General features: G+C 43.1%; 1 protein-coding gene across 1 annotated transcript in view; it reads left to right on the top strand.

The window, feature by feature from the left end:
- The window catches only part of EIF3A (eukaryotic translation initiation factor 3 subunit A), a 51,365-nt gene extending 29,810 nt beyond the window's left edge, over positions 1-21,555 (top strand). Inside the window, exons 6-22 of the mRNA XM_019502904.1 lie at positions 1,998-2,102; positions 3,352-3,450; positions 4,133-4,249; positions 4,941-5,126; positions 7,689-8,036; positions 8,586-8,690; positions 9,761-9,874; positions 10,119-10,241; positions 11,210-11,363; positions 11,954-12,138; positions 13,497-13,585; positions 15,605-15,640; positions 16,565-16,753; positions 17,384-17,991; positions 19,509-19,683; positions 20,054-20,214; positions 21,237-21,555. Of these exons, the coding sequence (XP_019358449.1) occupies positions 1,998-2,102; positions 3,352-3,450; positions 4,133-4,249; positions 4,941-5,126; positions 7,689-8,036; positions 8,586-8,690; positions 9,761-9,874; positions 10,119-10,241; positions 11,210-11,363; positions 11,954-12,138; positions 13,497-13,585; positions 15,605-15,640; positions 16,565-16,753; positions 17,384-17,991; positions 19,509-19,683; positions 20,054-20,214; positions 21,237-21,547 (3,105 nt within the window). The 3' untranslated portion in view covers positions 21,548-21,555. The remainder of the gene's footprint in view (positions 1-1,997; positions 2,103-3,351; positions 3,451-4,132; positions 4,250-4,940; positions 5,127-7,688; positions 8,037-8,585; positions 8,691-9,760; positions 9,875-10,118; positions 10,242-11,209; positions 11,364-11,953; positions 12,139-13,496; positions 13,586-15,604; positions 15,641-16,564; positions 16,754-17,383; positions 17,992-19,508; positions 19,684-20,053; positions 20,215-21,236) is intronic.
- The last annotated feature ends 268 nt before the right edge of the window (positions 21,556-21,823 follow it).

Raw genomic sequence — 21,823 nt, 5'->3', positions numbered from 1 at the left:
TCACTTGGAAGCTGGTTGCAGATCCTAGCCGCCCTGACCGTGAAGTAGCGCCTCCTGATGTCCAACTTAAACCTTCCCTCAACCTTAAAACTTAACCTTAAACCTTAAAAAAGTAAGGGTTTTTACTTTGTCTTAATGCCATTTCCAAATTTTGTGCGTCTTCAGTTGTTTCCTTTTTTAGAGGTTCATAGGTCCTTTTATAGTATGGTAAATCTGAGTAATTTCTGAGAGTGCTTTAAACTTTCTTGAGATTGTTTACACATCTGATGGGTGTCCTGGTTTTGTGTGGAGATAGTGAAAGTCAGCTAGTAGAACTGGTCAGAAGAATTTTAAAATTGTTGGGGTTTCAGACTGGGTCAGGGAGCAACAAATTTCCCAAACATCAAAATAGTCCAAAATGGATTTTTTTGCCCGCCTTTAGGAAACAGATGTATAGGATTTGTAGTTAGCTCAGTGTGGGTGATAGAGTTGAATATGCACAACTTTAATTACCAGTTATGTATTGGAATTAATGATTTGGTGAATGCAAATTTATAACTTTTTTTATTTTGTTTGCAATAACTTATTTAAAAAAAATCATTCTTTTATTTTTTATTTTAGGAAGCTTTCAAGGCAGTGGAGGATATTCATGGGCTCTTCTCTCTGTCTAAGAAACCACCCAAACCCCAGTTAATGGCAAACTACTATCACAAAGTTTCAACTGTTTTCTGGAAATCTGGAAATGCTCTCTTCCATGCATCCACACTTCATCGACTTTATCATTTGTCAAGAGAAATGAGAAAGAATCTCACACAAGAGGAGATGCAAAGGTGGGGAAAGATGCTTAACCTGATTCCTAGCTCCTTATTTTAAACACTTAAGCAAAAATCAATTAAATCAAGTCTGAAAAGAAGTATATGGAATATGTGTTTGAGAGAGGGTTGGCATCAGATGTAAGCAACTTTTATTAAAGGAGTAAGTACTGACTGCCTCAAATATCTTGCATAAGAAGGACATTTAACAAAGCTTATAAATGCAGAGAGCAGCAGGACTTCCTGAATTCTGTTTCTGCTGATTGAGAATCTGAGTAAGTCCCTCAGTGTCTGCAGCCATTTCTAGATCACAAACTTACCATGCCTAGCAGTGGTGACTTCAGAAATACCCCACTGGTCTTCATGCCTGGTTCCCGTGCCTTCCAGTCAGTGAGTAGTGTTATTGTGCAGTGCCAATGGTGAGTTGTTTTGCAAAATTAGACTAAAATGGTTCCGGCTACATACCTGTTATTTGGGTATTGTATAGCATTTTGGTATTTAAAGAGGAGTATTACATAAATTCTTATGTACTGAATGCCAGTACTGAAGTGCCAAGGTGTTTTGTTTTGTGCTATTGCTTTTATTTTGACATGGAATAGTTTTGAAAAAATAAATAGTTTGCTGCTTTGTTCTTGCATTGATTGGGTGCTTCTGTTTCCAATTTGAATGTATTAGAAACTTAGTAATTAATGATTCTTTCACTGTTGATGGTTTCTGATCATGCTTCATCAACAGGATGTCTACCAGAGTCCTTCTGGCCACGCTGTCAATCCCTATAACTCCTGAGCGAACAGATATTGCTCGTCTTCTGGATATGGACGGCATTATTGTTGAAAAACAGCGACGTCTGGCAACACTGCTGGGGCTCCAGGCCCCACCTACACGTGTCAGTCTTATTAACGATATGGTAAGTAAAAGTGTTTTGGTGGAAGGGGTTAACTAAATTTATATTTTGTCTCTAAAGCAGCTGTCATAGGATGCAGAACAACAGTTCACAATGTAGTATGTTAAAACTTTTTCGTTTGATCCTCTATTTGTAAATGGAAATTGTTCCATAAATCATAAACACTTTTTAATTAAACATTATATTGAGGCAAGTATGTTACTTATTTTACTTCCTAGCTACAAAGCTGCTGGATATAAAGTCAAATTGATCAAAGAAGTATTTATCTTGAGAAAATATTTTTTCTATTTTGTTGGTTCCAGGTAAGGTTCAACGTGGTGCAGTATGTAGTTCCAGAAGTGAAGGAACTTTACAATTGGCTTGAAGTAGAATTCCACCCCCTAAAGCTGTGTACCCGTGTAACCAAGGTAAGTCCTGTAGCTGCATATGGAGAATCACTAGTTTGTGTAGTTGGTTTATATAAATATTAATTTGTTATAGAAGTCATGTGGTTTATCATTGGTCAGGGTTATGGATGTCACTTGGCCATGTCCATTATTGCACACTGTTATACGAGCACATCACTGTGAATGATGCATCAGGTAGTCTTTAAAAGCAATTTTAACCTCTCAGCTCCCTCAACACCTGTAATTATATATTTTTTTTATTATCTGAACACTGAAATTTGCTCCAACATGGGAAATTTTTGGTGGTGAAAGTGACCTTGGGGGGAGGTAGTTGATTGGACTGTTGGTGACGGTCTTTCTTGCCATCGTAAAGAGACTCTGAATTTCAACTCTGGGGGAGAGGGAAAGTCTGAAACAGCTGTTTGTATTTGGCACAGAATGGCTAAGGACAGAAATTACATATAAACTGGTATAAGTGATTGGAAGCTGGTTCATATCTGTAACACAACAGAATTTTGGTGCACGAAGACTACTTCAAGTGTGGGCAAAACCAGCTGAAAATAAACCTGGATGGATGTAGTATCAGACTTGACTGATTTAAGTTAAATTGGTTTATTGAACTTCTCTTCCAGATCCCTTTCGGATTCAATTAAACTCACAGTTCTCCAGCATCCCAGGATGCTTTGCACCTCCCCTGCAAACCCCCTTTGCAGGTTGGCAGGCTAGACTTGGCTTAAGCTGTCTGCTCCAGCCAAGCATGCTGTAGCAAGCTTCTGGCCTGAGCTACTGCAGGCAAGTTGCTGCACTTCTGGAATAAAAATGAATGTCTGTTCATTTGCGTATCAGTTCAATCTGTGGAGCTTGAACTAACTTGCAAAGACGAATTTGGCTTTTTGACTGTCTGTACTTATCCTAAGAGTCAACACATGCTTAGTAAGCAGAATTTGTCTAATTTCCACAAATCCTGGAGCACAGAATGGTTTTTCTCTGTTTCTGTGAGAACAAAGATATTTGATATGCTAACAAATAACAGAAGAAAAGTTAGCAGTGTGATTAAGGTAGTCAGTCAGTCACTTTTGTGCAAAACCTATTAAGTGCCTATTACATAAAAAAAAGCAGTGAACTTTTGAAAAGAACTCTTAGTACAGAATAGGTACACCTTACTTCATGAGTTGTAAAATTAAGCTATCCTGGAGTGTCATTTGTTTCACTTTTTCAAGCTGAATGGTTTTTTTGGACCCTTAGATAAAATAATCTGGGTATTATGCAGGTCCTGAACTGGGTGAAAGATCAAGCTGAAAAGGAGCCTGAACTGCAGCTCTATGTCCCACATCTGCAAAACAACACCATTCTTCGACTCCTGCAGCAGGTATGGTCAAACAGAGAGCATGCTCGCAGTGCTGTATAGTTTAGGGAAAGCTTTGGATCAGTGTTTAGCTAAAAGTTTTGATGTCCAAGGAAAAATTTTTCTTTGAATGCTTAGTATGACATTGGGAGAGTGTTTTCCAGCACACACGCTTCCTACCTCCATATGTTCTGTTTTGGATTAAATTATTAGGCACAACTCTAGCACTTCTTATTAATAGCGGCTGCATAGTATGGTATGTATTTTGTATAGGCTTTTTATTTCTTTATTCATCTTTTGAAGTCTTAGCATATCTGTTTGTTTCTAGTAGGCTTCTTTTCTTTGTCTTGTTTTGCCAAATGCACATTTCATTGACCTGCACTCGTTGCAAGTGGTGAGCAGTGTTATTTCTGATGTGCTAAACAAACAGTTGAAGGCTAATTAACAGCATTGCTACATATAGCTACTGTTGTCAGTCTCCTTCAGACAAATAATATAGGATCAAGTGACCTTCCTGAATAAAGTTTGAATAAAGTCCAGGAAGAAAATCCTAAAGGAACTTAAATAAAATGTAAATTCATCTCATCTTGATGATCTGTTACCTACCTATCTTTTATTAGGCTAGCTTTGCAACATATGTAGCAATTTTAATGTATTTATTTTCATTTTTAATGGGCAAGAGACTAAATGTTGTTTTGTTGTGCAGGTGGCCCAAATTTATCAAACCATCGATTTTTCTCGTCTGGCTACCCTTGTTCCCTTTGTCGATGCTTTCCAGCTGGAACGTGCTATTGTAGATGCAGCCAGACACTGTGACTTGCAAGTAAGTGTTATAAATACCTTCCTGTAAAAGCATGTATTAATAGTTTTCCTTGTGCTGAACAAGCTGTGGGGCTGGATGAAAGCTAGCTAGCTGATGATCCACTTAGATAAGACAGGCTTGATGCTGGTGGACTGGAAAGAAGTAATCATTGTAAGTGGTGCAAGTGATGTCAATTTGTTGATTTTTTTTTTTCTTTCTTTAAATAGTTGCTTACCTAGAGTAACAGAGGAGTGCACTTCATAAATAAAAAACATTTATGCCACTGGAACCTGGGCAGGGGCAATGTCCTCCTGCTGTGGGGGCAGGGAGCTCCCTGCACAGGGAGAGTTTTCCACCCAGCCCGGAGCTGGCTGGGACCTGCAGCTCAGAGAGAAACAATTCTGCACCTCCTCCAGAAGACAGCTCTCCTGGCCCTGTGCTCCCTGTCAGCCCCTGGGCTACCACCCAGAGGGAGCCTAGCGCTTCCCCTAGCTGCTGCAGGGGGCCAGTGCAGGGGCAGGAACAGACTGTGCTGCCAGGAGCAGCAATTCTGCTCCCAAATGGACGCATGTGTAGATGCCTGCCCAAAGTGGGTTTACTTTGAAGTAATTTACTTTGGAGTAAACCTATCCAGCAATATTTGCACGTGTAGATGTGCCCAGTGATGTCCTATTCACCGTCTTAATCATGAGCTTCTTTAATTTATGTAAAGGTTCGCCTTGATCATACCTCTCGAAAACTGAGCTTTGGATCAGATTTGAACTATTCTACTCGAGAAGATGCTCCACTTGGTCCTCAGCTGCAAAGCATGCCTTCTGAGCAAATTAGAAATCAGCTCACTGCTATGTCTTCTGCTCTTGCTAAGGCTCTTGAAGTTATTAAACCCCCTCACTTGTTGGTAAGTATTTTTAAACTTGGAAAATGTCAACAAATATTGTTAATTCATGAACAAAATAGTGTAATGCATATCTGATATCCTTGTACAACCTCTGTACAGCTGTTTCTTGCCAAATCAAATGCACATTTCATTGACCTGCTCTCAGAATAGTGAAGAGTGGTGTTATTTCTGATGTGCTAAAAAAACTATTGGAGGTTAATTAGCAACATGACTGTATGTAGTTATTGCTGCCAGTCCCCTTCAGACAAATCAGCTGATCAAGTTCAGTATGTAAAATTCAATGTAGAAGTACAGGTTTCCCTCGCTTTATGACAGTTCTGCATATGTGAATTTGCTCTTATGTGATGACCCTTTTTATAGCAAAAATTTTTTATATGCAAGATAAATTCACACTCATGCAATCGGCGTGGTGGAAGCCCGCAGTGAGCTGCATTGTGGGAGTGATGTACAGTGTACAGCTGTACAGTCCATTGTAGAGTGATGTGCACCAAAATATAGTCTCCATTGTGGATCTGTGCTCCTCACTTGTTGTCTGACACGTATTTCTGTTGTTCCCATCTCCATTATGATAGTGCCCTGTGCTTGCGTGCACTTTCTGCTGTTGGTGAGTACCAAAATTGTCTTGTAGAAGTGGTAGAATTGGTTCAGGGGGTCAGTATAGTCGAGATCTTGGAACATATCTCTATTTGTTACATTGTAAAGTGGGTTCCCTGTATGCAAATTCGAGTTATGCACTGTTTTCTAGGAACACATGTACAGCATAAAGCAAAGGAAACCTGTAATGTGATTTTTCATGGGAAAAGCTAAATGTATTTTATGCAACTGAGACAGTGAAAGAATGCTGTCTCCACCCTTGTAATTGCACTGGATTTTCTGGGTTAGCCTGATATAATTGTTTTGGAGCTGTGAGTACTTCCTCAGCATTAGCTCTCCTATGACACATTAGGCAGGCTATAAGTAGTTACATTAAATAAGCTCTGCTAGGTTTTGATTAGTCAAAATTTTGACTGTTTTTTTTTTTTTTTTAGTACTGTGTTGCTCTCTTTTTTTCCTCCTGTTCCTTAGCAGCTACTCTTACATAGCATTGTGGCATTTGTTTTTAATAGTTATAATGAGTGATATTTGAATACTTTTGAATTTATTGAAAACATAAGAAACTAAGAATGTGGTATTTTAAAACGTAAGGAAGGTGTCAGACTAACTTCCAACAATGCCCTCTCCATCTTGCAGCATGAGAGAAGCTAACAATTCCCAAATGCAGCCAGTCAGTTCTTGTGTGGTGACATTATTAAAGACTGTTGTCAGTGTGTGCATGAGGGACAGAAATAAGATTGCCAGGGAGAGATTTGTCAGGTTTTTTTTTGTGAAGAAAAAGATCATTTTTCTGAATTTTTGCACGTATTGTATCAGATTGCTCTTTGGAATTGTCATTGTGACAGACATGGAATGCAATCTCGCAGCAGAATCTAGAAACCGTGAGCTAAAGCTTTGGCTGCCTAAAAATTGGCTTCCTTCCTCCTCCCCTTGGGGATGGTGGCTGTTAGTTGAATTTCAGCTTCTACCTGTGATATCCCGTGTTTCCAGGTTCTCCAAAGGTTTTCAAACAAAAAAGTGGTGAGTCAAAAGCTGATATTGCCAATATACTTACTTTTGAGTTAGTGTTTACTGGTCAAAAAGAAGTAAATGGCAAATGTACTTTTGCTTTGCAGTAATGTTTTGAGAAGGGATGGCTCTTGGAATGTAAAGTATTAAAACGTACTGTCCTAGCAATGTGCCTTCTTCAGAGTTTGTGTTCAGTATACTCCTTTTATCTATGCTGTTTCAGCTGCATGTAACTGCAAAACTTTAAAGATGGCTGCTTGCATATTTAAGTACTAATAGTGGTTGCCATAGTAACCTTTTCATAGCTTTCTCAGGATTGGTTCCAAAGCTTAGTTAAGTCAATAGGGGTCTCCCTGGCTATTCCAATGGGCATCTAATTATGTATGCCATCTGTAACTTCCAAGTTCTTATACTATGACTTGCCACACAAACCCATTCATGCACAGCGAAGGTTAAAATAATGATAGTGGTGTTTAATATATTTCATTTTTAGCAATCTTAGGAAAAGATGCCAGTTTCTCATCAAGTATTTTTCCCATAGGTAAAAAGTCAATTGAAAAAAAAGACTAATAATCTAATTTGTATATCATGTTACCGGCACCTGATAGATCCTAGTTGAAATGTTAAGTGTTATTGTACAAATAGTACAACATGATGAGTAGCAACATCACGTTCCAATTCACTATGTAAAATACATATTGTGAAGTTACCCAGAACTTATGTTTGCTGAGCATACTCTTCAGCATTTAGTTTAAAACATTTCTATCTAACATTTGTAATGTTTTTAAAATAACGTAATTTTGTTATGATATTTGGCTAATGGGCTGTGAACAGTTTTCTTTAAAGGACCTTCGAGCCTAATCTTGAAGTCTTGGTTTCAGTGTTTAACTTTTTCATGATTGATCCCTTTTAAAGAGATGCTGTCTCTTGTTCTTAACTCACCCATTCATTTTCATTTAGCAAGAGAAGGAGGAGCAACATCAGATGGCTGTTAATGCATACTTAAAAAATTCAAGGAAAGAGCATCAACGTATCCTTGCTCGTCGTCAAACTATAGAAGAGAGAAAGGAGCGTCTTGAAAGTCTAAACATTCAGCGTGAAAAAGAAGAGCTGGAGCAACGTGAAGCTGAACTACAAAAAGTTCGTAAAGCTGAGGAAGAAAGGCTGCGCCAGGAGGCAAAGGAGAGAGAAAAGGAGCGTATTCTGCAGGAGCATGAACAAATCAAAAAGAAAACTGTTCGAGAACGGTTGGAACAGATCAAGAAGACTGAACTGGGAGCCAAGGCATTCAAAGATATTGATATTGAAGTAAGCAATTCTCATTGGAGTATCACATTTTTCTAGGTGCTTGAACAACTAATTTCCATGTTCTCCATCTGCTTTGTTCTCTCCTTGCTATATGCAAGAAAATCATTTTCCCATTTAAAAATGAGACTATGCATTTGGGTGATTTTAAATATCTGATTTTGCTCAACCTCTGGAGTAAAACTGAACACTGAGCTTGACTAGAAGCTGTGTTCTAGTAGGAATGAAGGGCATGTTTTGAGAGGAGTCTGCTGACTTCCTCTGTCTAGCTGTTTACATAGCAAATAAGACACGACATAGACATCCAGGTCCTTTGTGTGATGTCTGGACTCTGTCTTAAAATTCAGATTAGTGTCCATTAGATGCCTTTACAAGTAACATACAGGTTGTACAATAGACACTCACAGAAGCCTAAAATGTTTCCACAGTCAGCCAATTTGAAGACTAAGTGAGAAATTGCAGAAAAGTTAAAGTAAATAGAGGAAGCTGCATTCATGCTAGGAAACAAACATTTGCTTTCTGTTCTGTTAATTATCTTTATCTGGTTTGTAGGATCTTGAAGAATTGGACCCTGACTTCATTATGGCTAAACAGGTTGAACAGCTGGAGAAGGAAAAGAAAGAACTCCAAGAACGTCTGAAGAATCAGGAGAAGAAGGTATAGAGCAATGGTTCTCAGCCTTTTTAGACTCGAGGCACCCCTCCAAAAACGTTAAAAATAAATATTGTGCATATTATAATACTATAGTATGCGTATTGGAATTCAATTATTTTAAAATAATTGGAGGCAGTTGATTAAATAATTATATTCACACCAGAGCACAGCACAGCTTCTGCAGAGCCAGGTCTGGAAATAGCTCTGGCAGGAGTGTGAAACCCTGCACAATGTCTCCTGGAAATGGAGGTGTGTCAAACAGTTCTGCCTAATGGAAGTGGCATCTGTCTCCAGGCTGCTGCTACCTCGGGGTGAAGCTGCCCCACATGCCTCCTTTTTCAGGAGGCACATCAAAGCTGAATCAAGAAGAGCTTCAGCAGAAACGTGCCTGTCTGCATAATGTACTCCTTTCTGCTGCAGCTGCTTCTCAGGTTATGTCTGATGTGCCTCCTGAAAAGAAGCGCACAGGGCTGGAATTATGGCACCCTATTTGAGAACTACTGGTATAGAGTGGTGAGAAGCACGGCTTGTCTCCACAGAAACGTATACAGTTATAATTACCTGTTGTAAACTCTGTTTATATTTGTTTGTGTACTCGGTTATATTGGTTTTAATACAATTATCTGTTTGCCTTGCCCCTGTGCATTCACTGAGGCAAACTATAAACCGATAAAGGCAGGCTTACATTGATTTACTGTCCACATAGAAATGTGCACTAGATGTGCACTGATACTTTGGCCCATATCGTATCAGCACCAATGGAAGGAAAATTGACATAATTGGCAGTTGGCTTTTTTTTGGCTGATGTGACTGATAACATTGCTGATAAATGCTGTGTGCGTGCGTGCAACCGCAGCATGGAAGTGGATCTGGGGTATGTGCTGCCCAGGCAGGGCTCGGGACAGAGCTGTGAAAGGCTGGTCCGGGATGCGGGGGGAGTGGATCCTGCCGCTCTGTGCATCCCTGGAGAAGCAAATCTGTGAAGTACAAATATTTTTAGCATACCAGGTTTGGTGCTTTTTTACATAAGATAGGTTAAAATTACATACATATTTATATATTTCTCTATTTAGATTGACTATTTTGAACGAGCAAAACGCTTAGAAGAAATTCCTCTAATAAAGAGTGCTTATGAAGAACAAAGGGTTCATGATATGGAGCTGTGGGAGCAGCAGGAAGAAGAAAGGGTGAGGAGTTTTCATTTCAAATGGCAGAATCATTTAGTAATTTGTATAAGAGCTGTATTTGTCGGCTTGTTTGAGGTGGAGGTTTTCAGCTTCTTTTTATTGGTGGACAACAATACCCTTTTGCCTCAGCCAGGGTGGAGACAATAGGCAGCTATCTGATACGCTGTCTTCAGTGATGGTCTATGAGTATTGAAAAAAAAAGTAATAAACTTTTTATCTTCTTTTACTACTTGTATTTTTACAGATCACCACTCTGCAGCTGGAACGTGAGAAAGCCCTTGAGCATAAGAACAGATTATCAAGGATGCTGGAAGATAGAGACTTATTTGTAGATAGGCTCAAGACAGCACGGCGATCAATTTATGAGGTGAACAAGATCCTGTGTGCTTGTAAAAATGCTTCCATGAAGTACTAGACTTGATTTCTATCCTTACTGTTCCTCATGAAAAGGATGAATGAGTTAGTGTATGCAGGTGGGGGGAAAAAAGTAGTTTTAGTTTATGCAACTAATAGACAAAATTGGTGCTTAGCTTTCTTTCTGGCTGTCCAGAAGAGCTTCATCATGAAGTTTCAGGGGATAATCCAAATTCAGAGAGTTAAACCTTTAAAAGGAAAAGATGGCTGCCACAATGTAACATTAAAACAGAACAGTTTTATAATTCAAGGGAGTTATATCCCAAAGCCTTTGTCTACATTTCATTATCTTTCTTTGCAGGTTATGTTAAGAGTAGGGCTGGGAGGAGAGATGTCCACAAAACTATCTGGAAGATGGACCCATATCCCTTCCTAAGCACCATCACTGGTGATACAGTTGTTTAGCAGGAGAAGTAAGCATTAAAAGCTGTATTTTAGCTCTTAATGCAGTATGGAGCTGGAGATGAGGGAGCCAGAACCATGTGACTGGTTAGTTCTTTTGGACCACAAATAATACACAGGCTATAATTCAGAATCACACAACTTCTTGGAGTAATATTGAAAATCTCTGTACTCTGAAGAATCACTCTTTATGTGATTCTTTTGTGGCAGTAAATGTAATTCCTTCAAGATAAGCAGCAATCAAACCACTTACTGATTCTTCTCATAGGTAGGAGTTGTGTTGCTTCATTTCTGATTTGCAGAAATGAATTACTGGCTTGTAAAATGGCTAGTAGATAGGAAAAAAAGGTGACTGTTGCAAAACATGGTGACACAGTCATTGTTTATCATCAGTGTGAAGTCAAGAAGTTACAACATCTTTGTGAGTCTGGCATCTGATGAAGTCAGTAACCTCAGCAACTCTGAAGCTACGAAAAGTTAAGGACTGTTGGTTTTACTTCTGCTCTTCATGTATTTTAGGAAAAATTGAAACAGTTCCAAGACAGGTTAGCAGAAGAAAGGCATGCTCGTTTGGAGGAACGCAAAAAACAACGCAAAGAGGAGAGGCGGATTACCTATTACAGAGAAAAAGAGGAAGAAGAGGAGAGGCTGCGAGAGGAGCAGATGCTTAAAGGTAAAGTTAAGACACTTGGATTGAATGAACAGACTAGAATTGTCTCTCTCTTTGAACCACCGCGAAAACTCACAGCGTCAGTTTTAGGTTGCCGTATTCTATCATGTTGGAGACAGTTTCTCTCTGACTAGGAAGGTTCAGTATTCCTTATCAGCCATTGCATCTTGTGAACTGAACTGTGCAGCCAACCAACCAACCAACCAACCTTCTGGCAGTATCTCTATGTGCACACACAGTGAAAAACAGGTGTGTGAAGGGCGAGTGGGTGAGCTGAGGCATGTGGATGAATGGCGCATAGTGAAAGAGCATGAAAAAATGGGATTTAGAGAGCCTTTGCCTTTGGGTTTTAAATTTGAGTTCTGGCAGTCATTTTGTACCTAAGCCATTATGTTTTTCTTTTACTTGAGAGTTACTTGGTTACAAAAGGGGAATGCCATTGTTCATAAACCCTAAAATGCTTACCTTGGCTTTTGGGTGTGAAGAGGAGATTGAATCCTCTCTTCCTTCCATTCTAAACAATTAGGACTTCCTTTACTGTGTGTTTAAACTTTCTTGAAAGAAAAATAACGTTTTACACGTTCTTGTTGCAGAGCGCGAAGAGAAGGAACGTATTGAACGCGAGAAACGTGAGCAAGAACAGCGTGAATACCAGGAGCGGGTCAGAAAACTAGAAGAAGTGGAGAGGAAAAAACGTCAAAGAGAACTTGAGATTGAAGAGAGAGAGCGTCGCAGAGAGGAGGAGAGAAGGGGTCTTGATGATCCATTTTCAAGAAAGGTAACGGTTCTGGTTTGTTTGCAGACTGGTTACTTTTTCCGCTGCTAAAAGTTTGTAAGAGGTGGAAAATATAGCTCAGTTGTGTTAATGAAAGCAGTGCAGAGATATATCTCCAAAGGGGAGAAATTAAAATATTTTGTTAATGGCTGGAGATCAGCTATTTTCAGTTCATTCAGTGCGGGCCTCAGGAAACTACTGTTATGCCAGAGCACCAAGATTTTTGAAGACTGTAAGGGTAGAAGGGACATAAATTTTCTTTTGGTCAGCATGTATTTTGTGAAGCGCCTTTCTGAAATAAAAGCATAATGACATAAGATGAAGTTGTGAAGCACAAGAGCTCTTAAAGGAAAGTTAAAATATAATCCCAGGTTGGGAGCAGAAGTAGGAGGAAGGAGGGTGAGCCAAAAGACTCAGTGGCAGCCGCAGCAGGAGAGCAACAGAGGGAGGTGTGCCTGAACAGGGAGTTCGGGGCCGCATGTTAACTCTCCAGGGGTTGAATGTGGGCTGCCAGTTGGACAGCTCTTTTGGTGTCTGCTAGGGCCAGTCCAGGACATATGGTCATCCTAGTCATCTCCCTGTTTTAAAAAAAAAAAAAAAAAGTTTTGTATCTAGAGTACTTTGAAACATTTGTCCTGTAAGGTTTTGTTTATTAGAAGGTCAAGTCGTGAAATTAATAAATAATACTTTGACCAGGCTAAGATCGATATCATTGGATGCCTGCTGCCATGTATGGTAGTAATGTAAAATGTCTTTGACTTGAGTATTGGTACATTAGGATTAAAATCTAGCTGCCAGTTTTTAATGCTCCAGAATTGATCCTGTACTCATAAGATCTAATAAACGTTTTAATTTGTTAGCCTCTAGGTGTCCAAAAACACTGTGTACAGTGCCTTGCACATTGGGGCCCCGTTTTTTGTTGGTTCTTAAGCTTTCCCACAACAAGCAAGATAACGATCGGGTAGGGCTACTATTTAGCTCAGCCAACTTCATATTAGTCTGCTGTCCTGTAGAGTGTAACACTTGAATACTTGATGCCATGGCATGGGGTTAAGTGAATAAGCTGTGTGTAGAAATTGTGTGCACAACTCTGTGTATTTTAGAGTTACCAAAGAGGATGCTGCTAAGTTGCAGCAGGGAAGTTGAGGTTTGATATTAGGAAAAACTCACTAGCAGGGTTACCCAGAGAGGTTGTGGAATCTCTAACCTTGGAGGTTTTTAAGACTTGGCTAGACAAACCCTTGGCTGGGATGATCTAGTTGGGGTTGGTCCTGCTTTGAGTGGGGGGTTGGACTAGATGACCTCCTGAGTCCCTTCCCATCCTAATTTTCTCTCCTCATTTATTTTGGTACATATAGGAGTCATCTCGCTGGGGAGACAGAGATGGTGAAAGCTGCTGGAGAAGAGGCGCTGAGCCAGAATCGGAGTGGAGAAGAGGACCACCAGAAAGGTGTTTATAGAGAAATTGAGCACAATGTGTTTTGGGCCCAGCTTGTAGACACTTTTACCATTGCTGTTTTCCAAGTTGCCTTCGCCACAAATATAAATCTACCTAGCATTTGCACCTTTAGAAGGTGCTTCCAGGGATTCTTTAAAATCCTTTGTGAGGATTCTAAAATTTAGAGAAAAGGTGTGAGAAGCATAAATTTGGGAGGGGGGCAGAACATGATGAGATACATAAGGTAACAGACAACTCAGTTGTATGATTTCTCATGCATTCTTTTTCTGGTAACTGAAGTTGCATAAATTTCAAGGCTTAGTTAAACCATTTTCATTGTATCCAGTTGATACCAACACACATCTAATATATTGACAGCTGCTAAAAAGATTTTTCATTTCCTAAAAATCTAGTTTGTTCACAGCTGTTTTCACTTGCATGATCTGCTGCAGAACTAAAAATGTGGGGATGATAGTGACTAGATAAAGACTTTGCTGAAGAATTTGTCGTTAGGAAATTGAAAGATGTCAGGAAAACCCCAACAAAACCCCTGTGGGAGCAGAATTCAGTGCTTTGCAAGCGATTTAAGTTCAGGATGGCTGAAAGGAGGGCTGAAAATATATGCTCCAAACTGAAACAAAGATGCAAAAAAAAGGCCACTTTGATCAAAAATGAAGAGAAGAACTGATGGGGAGAATTTAACAGCAGGATGTTTTGAAGCTGCTTATTTTTTCATGTCCAAATATTTAGGATGTTTGAACATGTTCACTGGTAGCTGAAATTTTCAACGAGGCTGCTTAAAGGGAGAAATAATAGGAGCTACTATGCAATTCAAACTTTTGCTTTCCTTTTTCATGCTGTCACAATGAATCAAATCATCATATCAAAATAGCCTTTGAAAACTTACATGAGGCTATTGAATATTATCTTGACTAATTCTTTTAGTTTGACCCAACAGAGAAATTAGTAATCTAATTTTAATAGTCAGAGATGATGGACATAATTCTGGATTTTTTTTTATGTACCTGAAGTCTCACTGACTTTAGTGAGAGTTTGCATGTCCAACTGGGGATTATGGTCTGTTTTTATAAACTATCACAATCCGTGAGAAACTGAAACCCAGGGGGGGTATCTCATTGTCCCAGGGCTCCAAAAACATATATGCACTATTTGCATCTTTATGGCAACTTATCGTTTGTTCCTGACCACTGGTGAAGAAACTGCTTTTGGAAAATTAGTTTTCTTCACATTTTAGGAAAATTATTTGTTGTCAAATCTGTGGGTTATTACCTGCATGTGTAAGTAAAATAGGAGCTATGTTGATCACATTAAGTACTGGTGTGAGCATAGAATTACAATGCATGGGCCACATGTTAATTTTCTAAATTTTTTAGGGGCCCTGCGGGCCAGATACAATGGCCTGGCAGGCCGCATCCAGCCCCCAGGGCATATTTTGCCCACCCCTAAACTAGATGTTAGTCTGCAGCTTTTCTGGATTGCCACGTGTGGTGGTAGCAGGAGCCATGCTTTAAGAGGAATACACTTAGATACCAGTTCCCTTTCTGCTCTTAGATTCTCACAAACCAGCCTGGAAGCAGGCAGTAATTCAAGTCAGAGCTGTTCTTAGCTTTGTAGTGCTGCAGTTCACCAGCAGGGGAGCTGCTTGAGACCTGCTCCAGGGGCCAGGCCTCTGGACAGGTGATGCCTTCTGCCTCCTTACCGTAGTCATAAGTCTGCTTGAACTTGAAAATAGTGATGGCATTGGGTTGGCAAATAACTTTACAGCCCCAATCCGAAAGCAACTTGCTGAAAATACCATTACTTGAACAAAGGTGTGCTGGTTGTAGCTGTGTTAGTTTAAGGACATAGGCAGACAAAGTTCTTTGGGTGAATCTGGTATCTTTTATTAGACCAGCTAAGGTAGTTTGAAAAATACTTCTTTGCAAGCTTTCGGGTACAACACCCTTCTTCTCACTCTAACGCATACATTTTTTCCTCCATGTAAACTCACTCTTTCTGTGTGGTTAATAGGGACTGGCGTCGGGGAGAAGCACGAGATGATGAAAGGCCCTTCCGACGAGGAGATGATCCAATTAGACGTGGGGGTGCTGATGAAAATGAGCATCCTCCCTCGGAAACAACTGATGAGACGGGCCCCAGGCGTGAAGTGGATGAGGACAGGGGCCCCAGGCGGGGCTTGGATGAGGACAGGGGCCCCAGGCGGGGCTTGGATGAGGACAGGGGCCCCAGGCGTGAAGTGGATGAGGACAGGGGCCCCAGGCGGGGCTTGGATGAGGACAGGGGCCCCAGGCGGGGCTTGGATGAGGACAGGGGCCCCAGGCGTGAAGTGGATGAGGACAGGGGCCCCAGGCGGGGCTTGGATGAGGACAGGGGCCCCAGGCGGGGCTTGGATGAGGACAGGGGCCCCAGGCGTGAAGTGGATGAGGACAGGGGCCCCAGGCGGGGCTTGGATGAGGACAGGGGCCCCAGGCGTGAAGTGGATGAGGACAGGGGCCCCAGGCGGGGCTTGGATGAGGACAGGGGCCCCAGGCGTGAAGTGGATGAGGACAGGGGCCCCAGGCGGGGCTTGGATGAGGACAGGGGCCCCAGGCGTGAAGTGGATGAGGACAGGGGCCCCAGGCGGGGCTTGGATGAGGACAGGGGCCCCAGGCGGGGCTTGGATGAGGACAGGGGCCCCAGGCGTGAAGTGGATGAGGACAGGGGCCCCAGGCGGGGCTTGGATGAGGACAGGGGCCCCAGGCGGGGCTTGGATGAGGACAGGGGCCCCAGGCGTGAAGTGGATGAGGACAGGGGCCCCAGGCGGGGCTTGGATGAGGACAGGGGCCCCAGGCGGGGCTTGGATGAGGACAGGGGCCCCAGGCGTGAAGTGGATGAGGACAGGGGCCCCAGGCGGGGCTTGGATGAGGACAGGGGCCCCAGGCGGGGCTTGGATGAGGACAGGGGCCCCAGGCGTGAAGTGGATGAGGACAGGGGCCCCAGGCGGGGCTTGGATGAGGACAGGGGCCCCAGGCGGGGCTTGGATGAGGACAGGGGCCCCAGGCGTGAAGTGGATGAGGACAGGGGCCCCAGGCGGGGCTTGGATGAGGACAGGGGCCCCAGGAGGGGCTTGGATGAGGACAGGGGCCCCAGGAGGGGCTTGGATGAGGACAGGGGGAGCTGGCGGGCTGCAGATGAGGACAGGGGCCCCAGGCGCGGCCTGGATGAGGACAGGGGCCCCAGGCGCGGCCTGGATGAGGACAGGGGCCCCAGGCGCGGCCTGGATGAGGACAGGGGCCCCAGGCGCGGCCTGGATGAGGACAGGGGCCCCAGGCGCGGCCTGGATGAGGACAGGGGCCCCAGGCGCGGCCTGGATGAGGACAGGGGCCCCAGGCGCGGCCTGGATGAGGACAGGGGCCCCAGGCGCGGCCTGGATGAGGACAGGGGCCCCAGGCGCGGCCTGGATGAGGACAGGGGCCCCAGGCGCGGCCTGGATGAGGACAGGGGCCCCAGGCGCGGCCTGGATGAGGACAGGGGCCCCAGGCGCGGCCTGGATGAGGACAGGGGCCCCAGGCGCGGCCTGGATGAGGACAGGGGCCCCAGGCGCGGCCTGGATGAGGACAGGGGCCCCAGGCGCGGCCTGGATGAGGACAGGGGCCCCAGGCGCGGCCTGGATGAGGACAGGGGCCCCAGGCGCGGCCTGGATGAGGACAGGGGCCCCAGGCGCGGCCTGGATGAGGACAGGGGCCCCAGGCGCGGCCTGGATGAGGACAGGGGCCCCAGGCGCGGCCTGGATGAGGACAGGGGCCCCAGGCGCGGCCTGGATGAGGACAGGGGCCCCAGGCGCGGCCTGGATGAGGACAGGGGCCCCAGGCGCGGCCTGGATGAGGACAGGGGCCCCAGGCGCGGCCTGGATGAGGACAGGGGCAGTTGGAGGGCTGCAGATGAGGACAGGGGCCCCAGGCGTGGCCTGGACGAGGACAGGGGCCCCAGGCGTGGCCTGGACGAGGACAGGGGCCCCAGGCGTGGCCTGGACGAGGACAGGGGCCCCAGGCGTGGCCTGGACGAGGACAGGGGCCCCAGGCGTGGCCTGGACGAGGACAGGGGCCCCAGGCGTGGCCTGGACGAGGACAGGGGCCCCAGGCGTGGCCTGGACGAGGACAGGGGCCCCAGGCGTGGCCTGGACGAGGACAGGGGCCCCAGGCGTGGCCTGGACGAGGACAGGGGCCCCAGGCGTGGCCTGGACGAGGACAGAATATTGAGACGAGATGAAGACAGAGGGCCCTGGCGTAGTTCAGATGAGGACCGACTCTCAAGACGTGATGACGACAGGGGTCCGTGGCGTGGAGGGGATGATGACAGAGGTCCCAGACGTGGCGATGATTCAAGACCTGGTCCTTGGAGACCATTTGGTAAACCAGGTAGGAATAATTTGGTAACTGAATGATAGATTTCTTTGTAATGAAACCTGCTCCCAAAGCTAGATTTATTAACTATAATAAGATGCTGTATACTAAGCATTTGATCTTGGAGACATGGTCTAGGTCTGCTAAGGGCTAAGTGACTGTCAGTTTGATCAATTTGCATTCTTTTCTCTTTTAAATTAAACTTTCTTTTTGCTGGTTTTTTTTTTTTTAAATCCACGTGTAGAAAATATTAATGTGTATTCATTTGTTGTGAGAACTGCACATAAGATGATGTAGGCACAATTTTTTATTTATATTTGAAGGCATCCAAATACAATGTCTAAGTGTGGACAGCTAACATGTTTTTGCCGCTTAAGCAGATTTTGGGTCCTATTTTTACCAGTCATGCTGCAGTGCCCTCCATTAGTCTTGTTGAAGCTTGTACAGAGGGGAAAGGTATTTAGGGCCAGGAGGGAGCCTGACTAGCTTAGTGAAATAGAAATTGTCTTGGAAGTGAAGGGGCCCTGGCTTCTGCCCCCAGCCCTGCCTCCCACTTTATCCCATGTCTATTAAACACCAAATGCAGAAACTTAATTTGAGGCAGAGCCAGAACTCCCTCTCCCAGGCCCTGGAGTTAGGACACTTTGCTGGGAAGTGGGAGACATAGGCTCTAACTCCTTCCTGGCATGGGGATCCTAGAACCTTAGTCTCCCTGGGCAAGTGTCTTAGCCATTAGATTATTGACTAAAATATGGGAGGATCCTTTTCCCCCTCCCTCTTCCCATTTCGGTTTTTAATCCATATAAGTGGGGGAAAATGCCTTCTGCACATGTACACTTATACATGCAAATAGCATTTAGTAGATGTTAATTGAAATAATTCAAATTTAACAACAGTAAGAGCGAGCCCAAAGAACCATGGTTCCCAATAAAGTTCATTTAGTCTAAAATCTTCGTTGTAGGTTGCCACTGAAGACTTTAGTTAAGGCTATGCTAACTAAATTCTTTTGCTTGTTTTTGCACTTGCATCAGTAAGCTCTTGGAGAAGTTTTGGATGTGGGATTTGAGTAGAAAATACAGATTATGTTCAACCCTTTTTTGATCTACAATAGAGAATATGGATCTTTTCCTTTTAGGCATGTAATCAGGATTACAAATAAAAGGTCCCTGTGTGGTTCCTTCTTGAATTCTGCACATATGTCATTGTCCACCTTGAATGAGTTATGTATGGGCAAAGACTCGAGAGGAAAGCTACTCTTTCTTTAAGGTGGTGGTTTTCAATGTCTTGTCTGTGGACCCTAGGGGCTCTGCCAACTAAGAAGTCCATGAAAGGTGACCGTGATCAATCAAAAGTATGTGAATACCCACACTTAAAATTCACAGGGGTCTGCACCGCCATTCAAAATTTCCAAAAGGGACCATACCTCTAATTGACTTTTTTTAGGGGTCTGCAAATGAAGAAAGGTTGAAAACGACTACTTTAAGGCAAACGAACAGTTTTCTTGACTCTGTGACTCTTTTTGTTATGTATAGGTGGGTGGAGAGAACGAGAAAAGGCTCGTGAAGACAGTTGGGGACCCCCAAGAGACTCGAGACCCTCAGCAGACCGAGAATGGGATAGAGATAAAGATCGTGATGAAAATGAAAGGGACCGTGATTTTGACAGAGATCGTGACTTTGATCGGGATGATCGTTTCCGACGCCCTAGGTTTGATTTTCTGTTTTTTAATAAAAATCTGAGTATTGTTAAAACCACCAGCATTTTTAAAACGTGGCGGTGTATAGATTTCTTAAAGGAGAACAGTTTGACTTTTATGAAATCATATTATGAAGGAAATCTCAGTTGTAGGAAGCAGTTACAGAATGTTTGCTATATGTAAACTTTGTTGGAAGCCTTTATTACCAAAAGAGTTGATCTTGCATTGTAATGGAGAGGTCTGAAAGTCCTCTGATAAGTGCCTTACGTGTCTGGGATGCTGTTGCGCTGAAAATGTTTGTCTTCCAACTGTCATTGTCCGTTGCAGCAGAAGCCAGGATGTAAAGAGTTAAACTTTTTCATTTTTTTTAAATGGCAAAAGGGATGAAGCTGGTTGGAGGCGAGGACCAGCTGAGGAAACTTCCAGCTGGCGAGACTCACCTCGCCGAGATGAGTGGGACAGAGGTGGTCGTGATCTTAGAGATCGGCGTATTGATGACAGGGACAGAAGAGGACCTCCAATCAGAGCAGACCGTGAAGAACGTAAGAGTGTTTTCCTTTACCAGTTTAAATCTCGACAATAAGAGTGCTCATTTACATTAAGGCTTCTGTATGCTGCTTCAACCATGTACAGTAGTGACTGCAGTATATTTTATTCCAACTTTAACATTTCTTTATAATATTAGAGTGACATAAAGGTACCATGGCGTAAAGGAGTCTATAGCAGTACCAGAAAATCTATTCCACCTACTAGAGTAGTTGGCCAATATTCTGACAGGTTTCAAGCATGCACTTACACACAGATGGATTTAGTTGGGAACTTGAATGTATTGTGAGCTGATCCTACCTGATAGAATGACTCAGAAGGAGCAGCATAACACTTCCGAGTATGTGAGAGGAAAAGGATCTGATGTTTCATTTTTATTTTTTTAATGTATAGATGCTTTCAAATACCAAACTGAGGTTGTATTTAATTTTGTCCTTTCTGCTGAAATAAGTAATGTTTAACACAACAGCATGTTTTGCAGCACTGTTCTGAGCAAGATGAAATATTACAACCTAGTGCCAGTTCTGCTACTTTTGGTATTGCCTGAAAGTTGATAAAAAGCTGGTAGTATTTTGAACCAGTATATGCTTAAAATCTTCTCCATGTTGCCTTTAAAATTTTGATTTTTTTTCAGTTTTAAGGATTTGTCTTGTTATGAAACTTACCTCTTTCCAGACAGATATTGTAAGCTGTTTTCTTATATTCTGGTGATACCAGCCTTCTGGTGGCTGCCTGAATTTTTGTTTTAATTTTGTGCTTGTTTCATGTACATTTTCAGTGAATTTATGGTAGTGTTGATTCAAGAGATTGGGTTCTATTCTAAGTAACTGAAAAGTGGTGAGGTAACCATTGGTTGGTTTCCATTACAGTGATATAAATTCAGACCTAGTTTATGACCTGGGACTGAAAGCACTTAGAAAATTGTGCAAGAGGGGAAGGTAGACATCACTGAATTAAATTATCAGTGCTAGGCTTGATGAGTGACTTGATTTTAATGTATGTCCTTGCATATTTTTAGCCAACTCATGGCGGCGTGGTGATGACAGGAGAGAAGAGCGTGGCGAAGAACGTGAAGCTGTGCGGCGACCTGCTCCTGCTTCTGCTTTGTCGCCTGCTCCTACTCCATCTCATGCTCCTCCTGCCCCTGCCCGTGCTGTTTCTCCTTCTCCTGCCCCTGCCCCCGACTCTGCCCCTGCCCCTGTTTCCAAGGAAGGAGAAAAAGATGGAGAGAAAGAGAAGGCTGCCTGGAAAACAGAAAAAGAGCGAGAATCCCTTCGTCGCATTAAAAATGAGACAGACGAAGATGGATGGACCACTGTACGGCGTTAAGTCAAAAACAAAATGCAGTTTAAACAGGCATTTTAGCATTGATTTGATGAAATCCACAGATTATATTTGTGCTTACAAACATTCTGAATTGGAGTTCTTTAACCAATATTTTGAGGTAACCTGAAAGCATGAGCCTGTATTACTTACTCGTATTTAGATTGATCATGCACAAAACTCACAGCAGAAGGTTGGGAATTGGATGCCAGGTTCTGAAATTTCAAATGTTGCTGATTTCACAGATTGTTACTAAATAAAAATGTGAACCCTGTGGTTAAC

Source organism: Gavialis gangeticus, unplaced genomic scaffold, assembly GCF_001723915.1.
Source record: "Gavialis gangeticus isolate Ggan-Ray unplaced genomic scaffold, GavGan_comp1, whole genome shotgun sequence".
In the NCBI taxonomy this organism is placed as follows: Eukaryota; Metazoa; Chordata; order Crocodylia; family Gavialidae; genus Gavialis; species Gavialis gangeticus.
The sequence above is the reverse complement of the archived record's forward strand: the minus strand, read 5'-3'. Positions and strand labels throughout refer to the sequence as shown.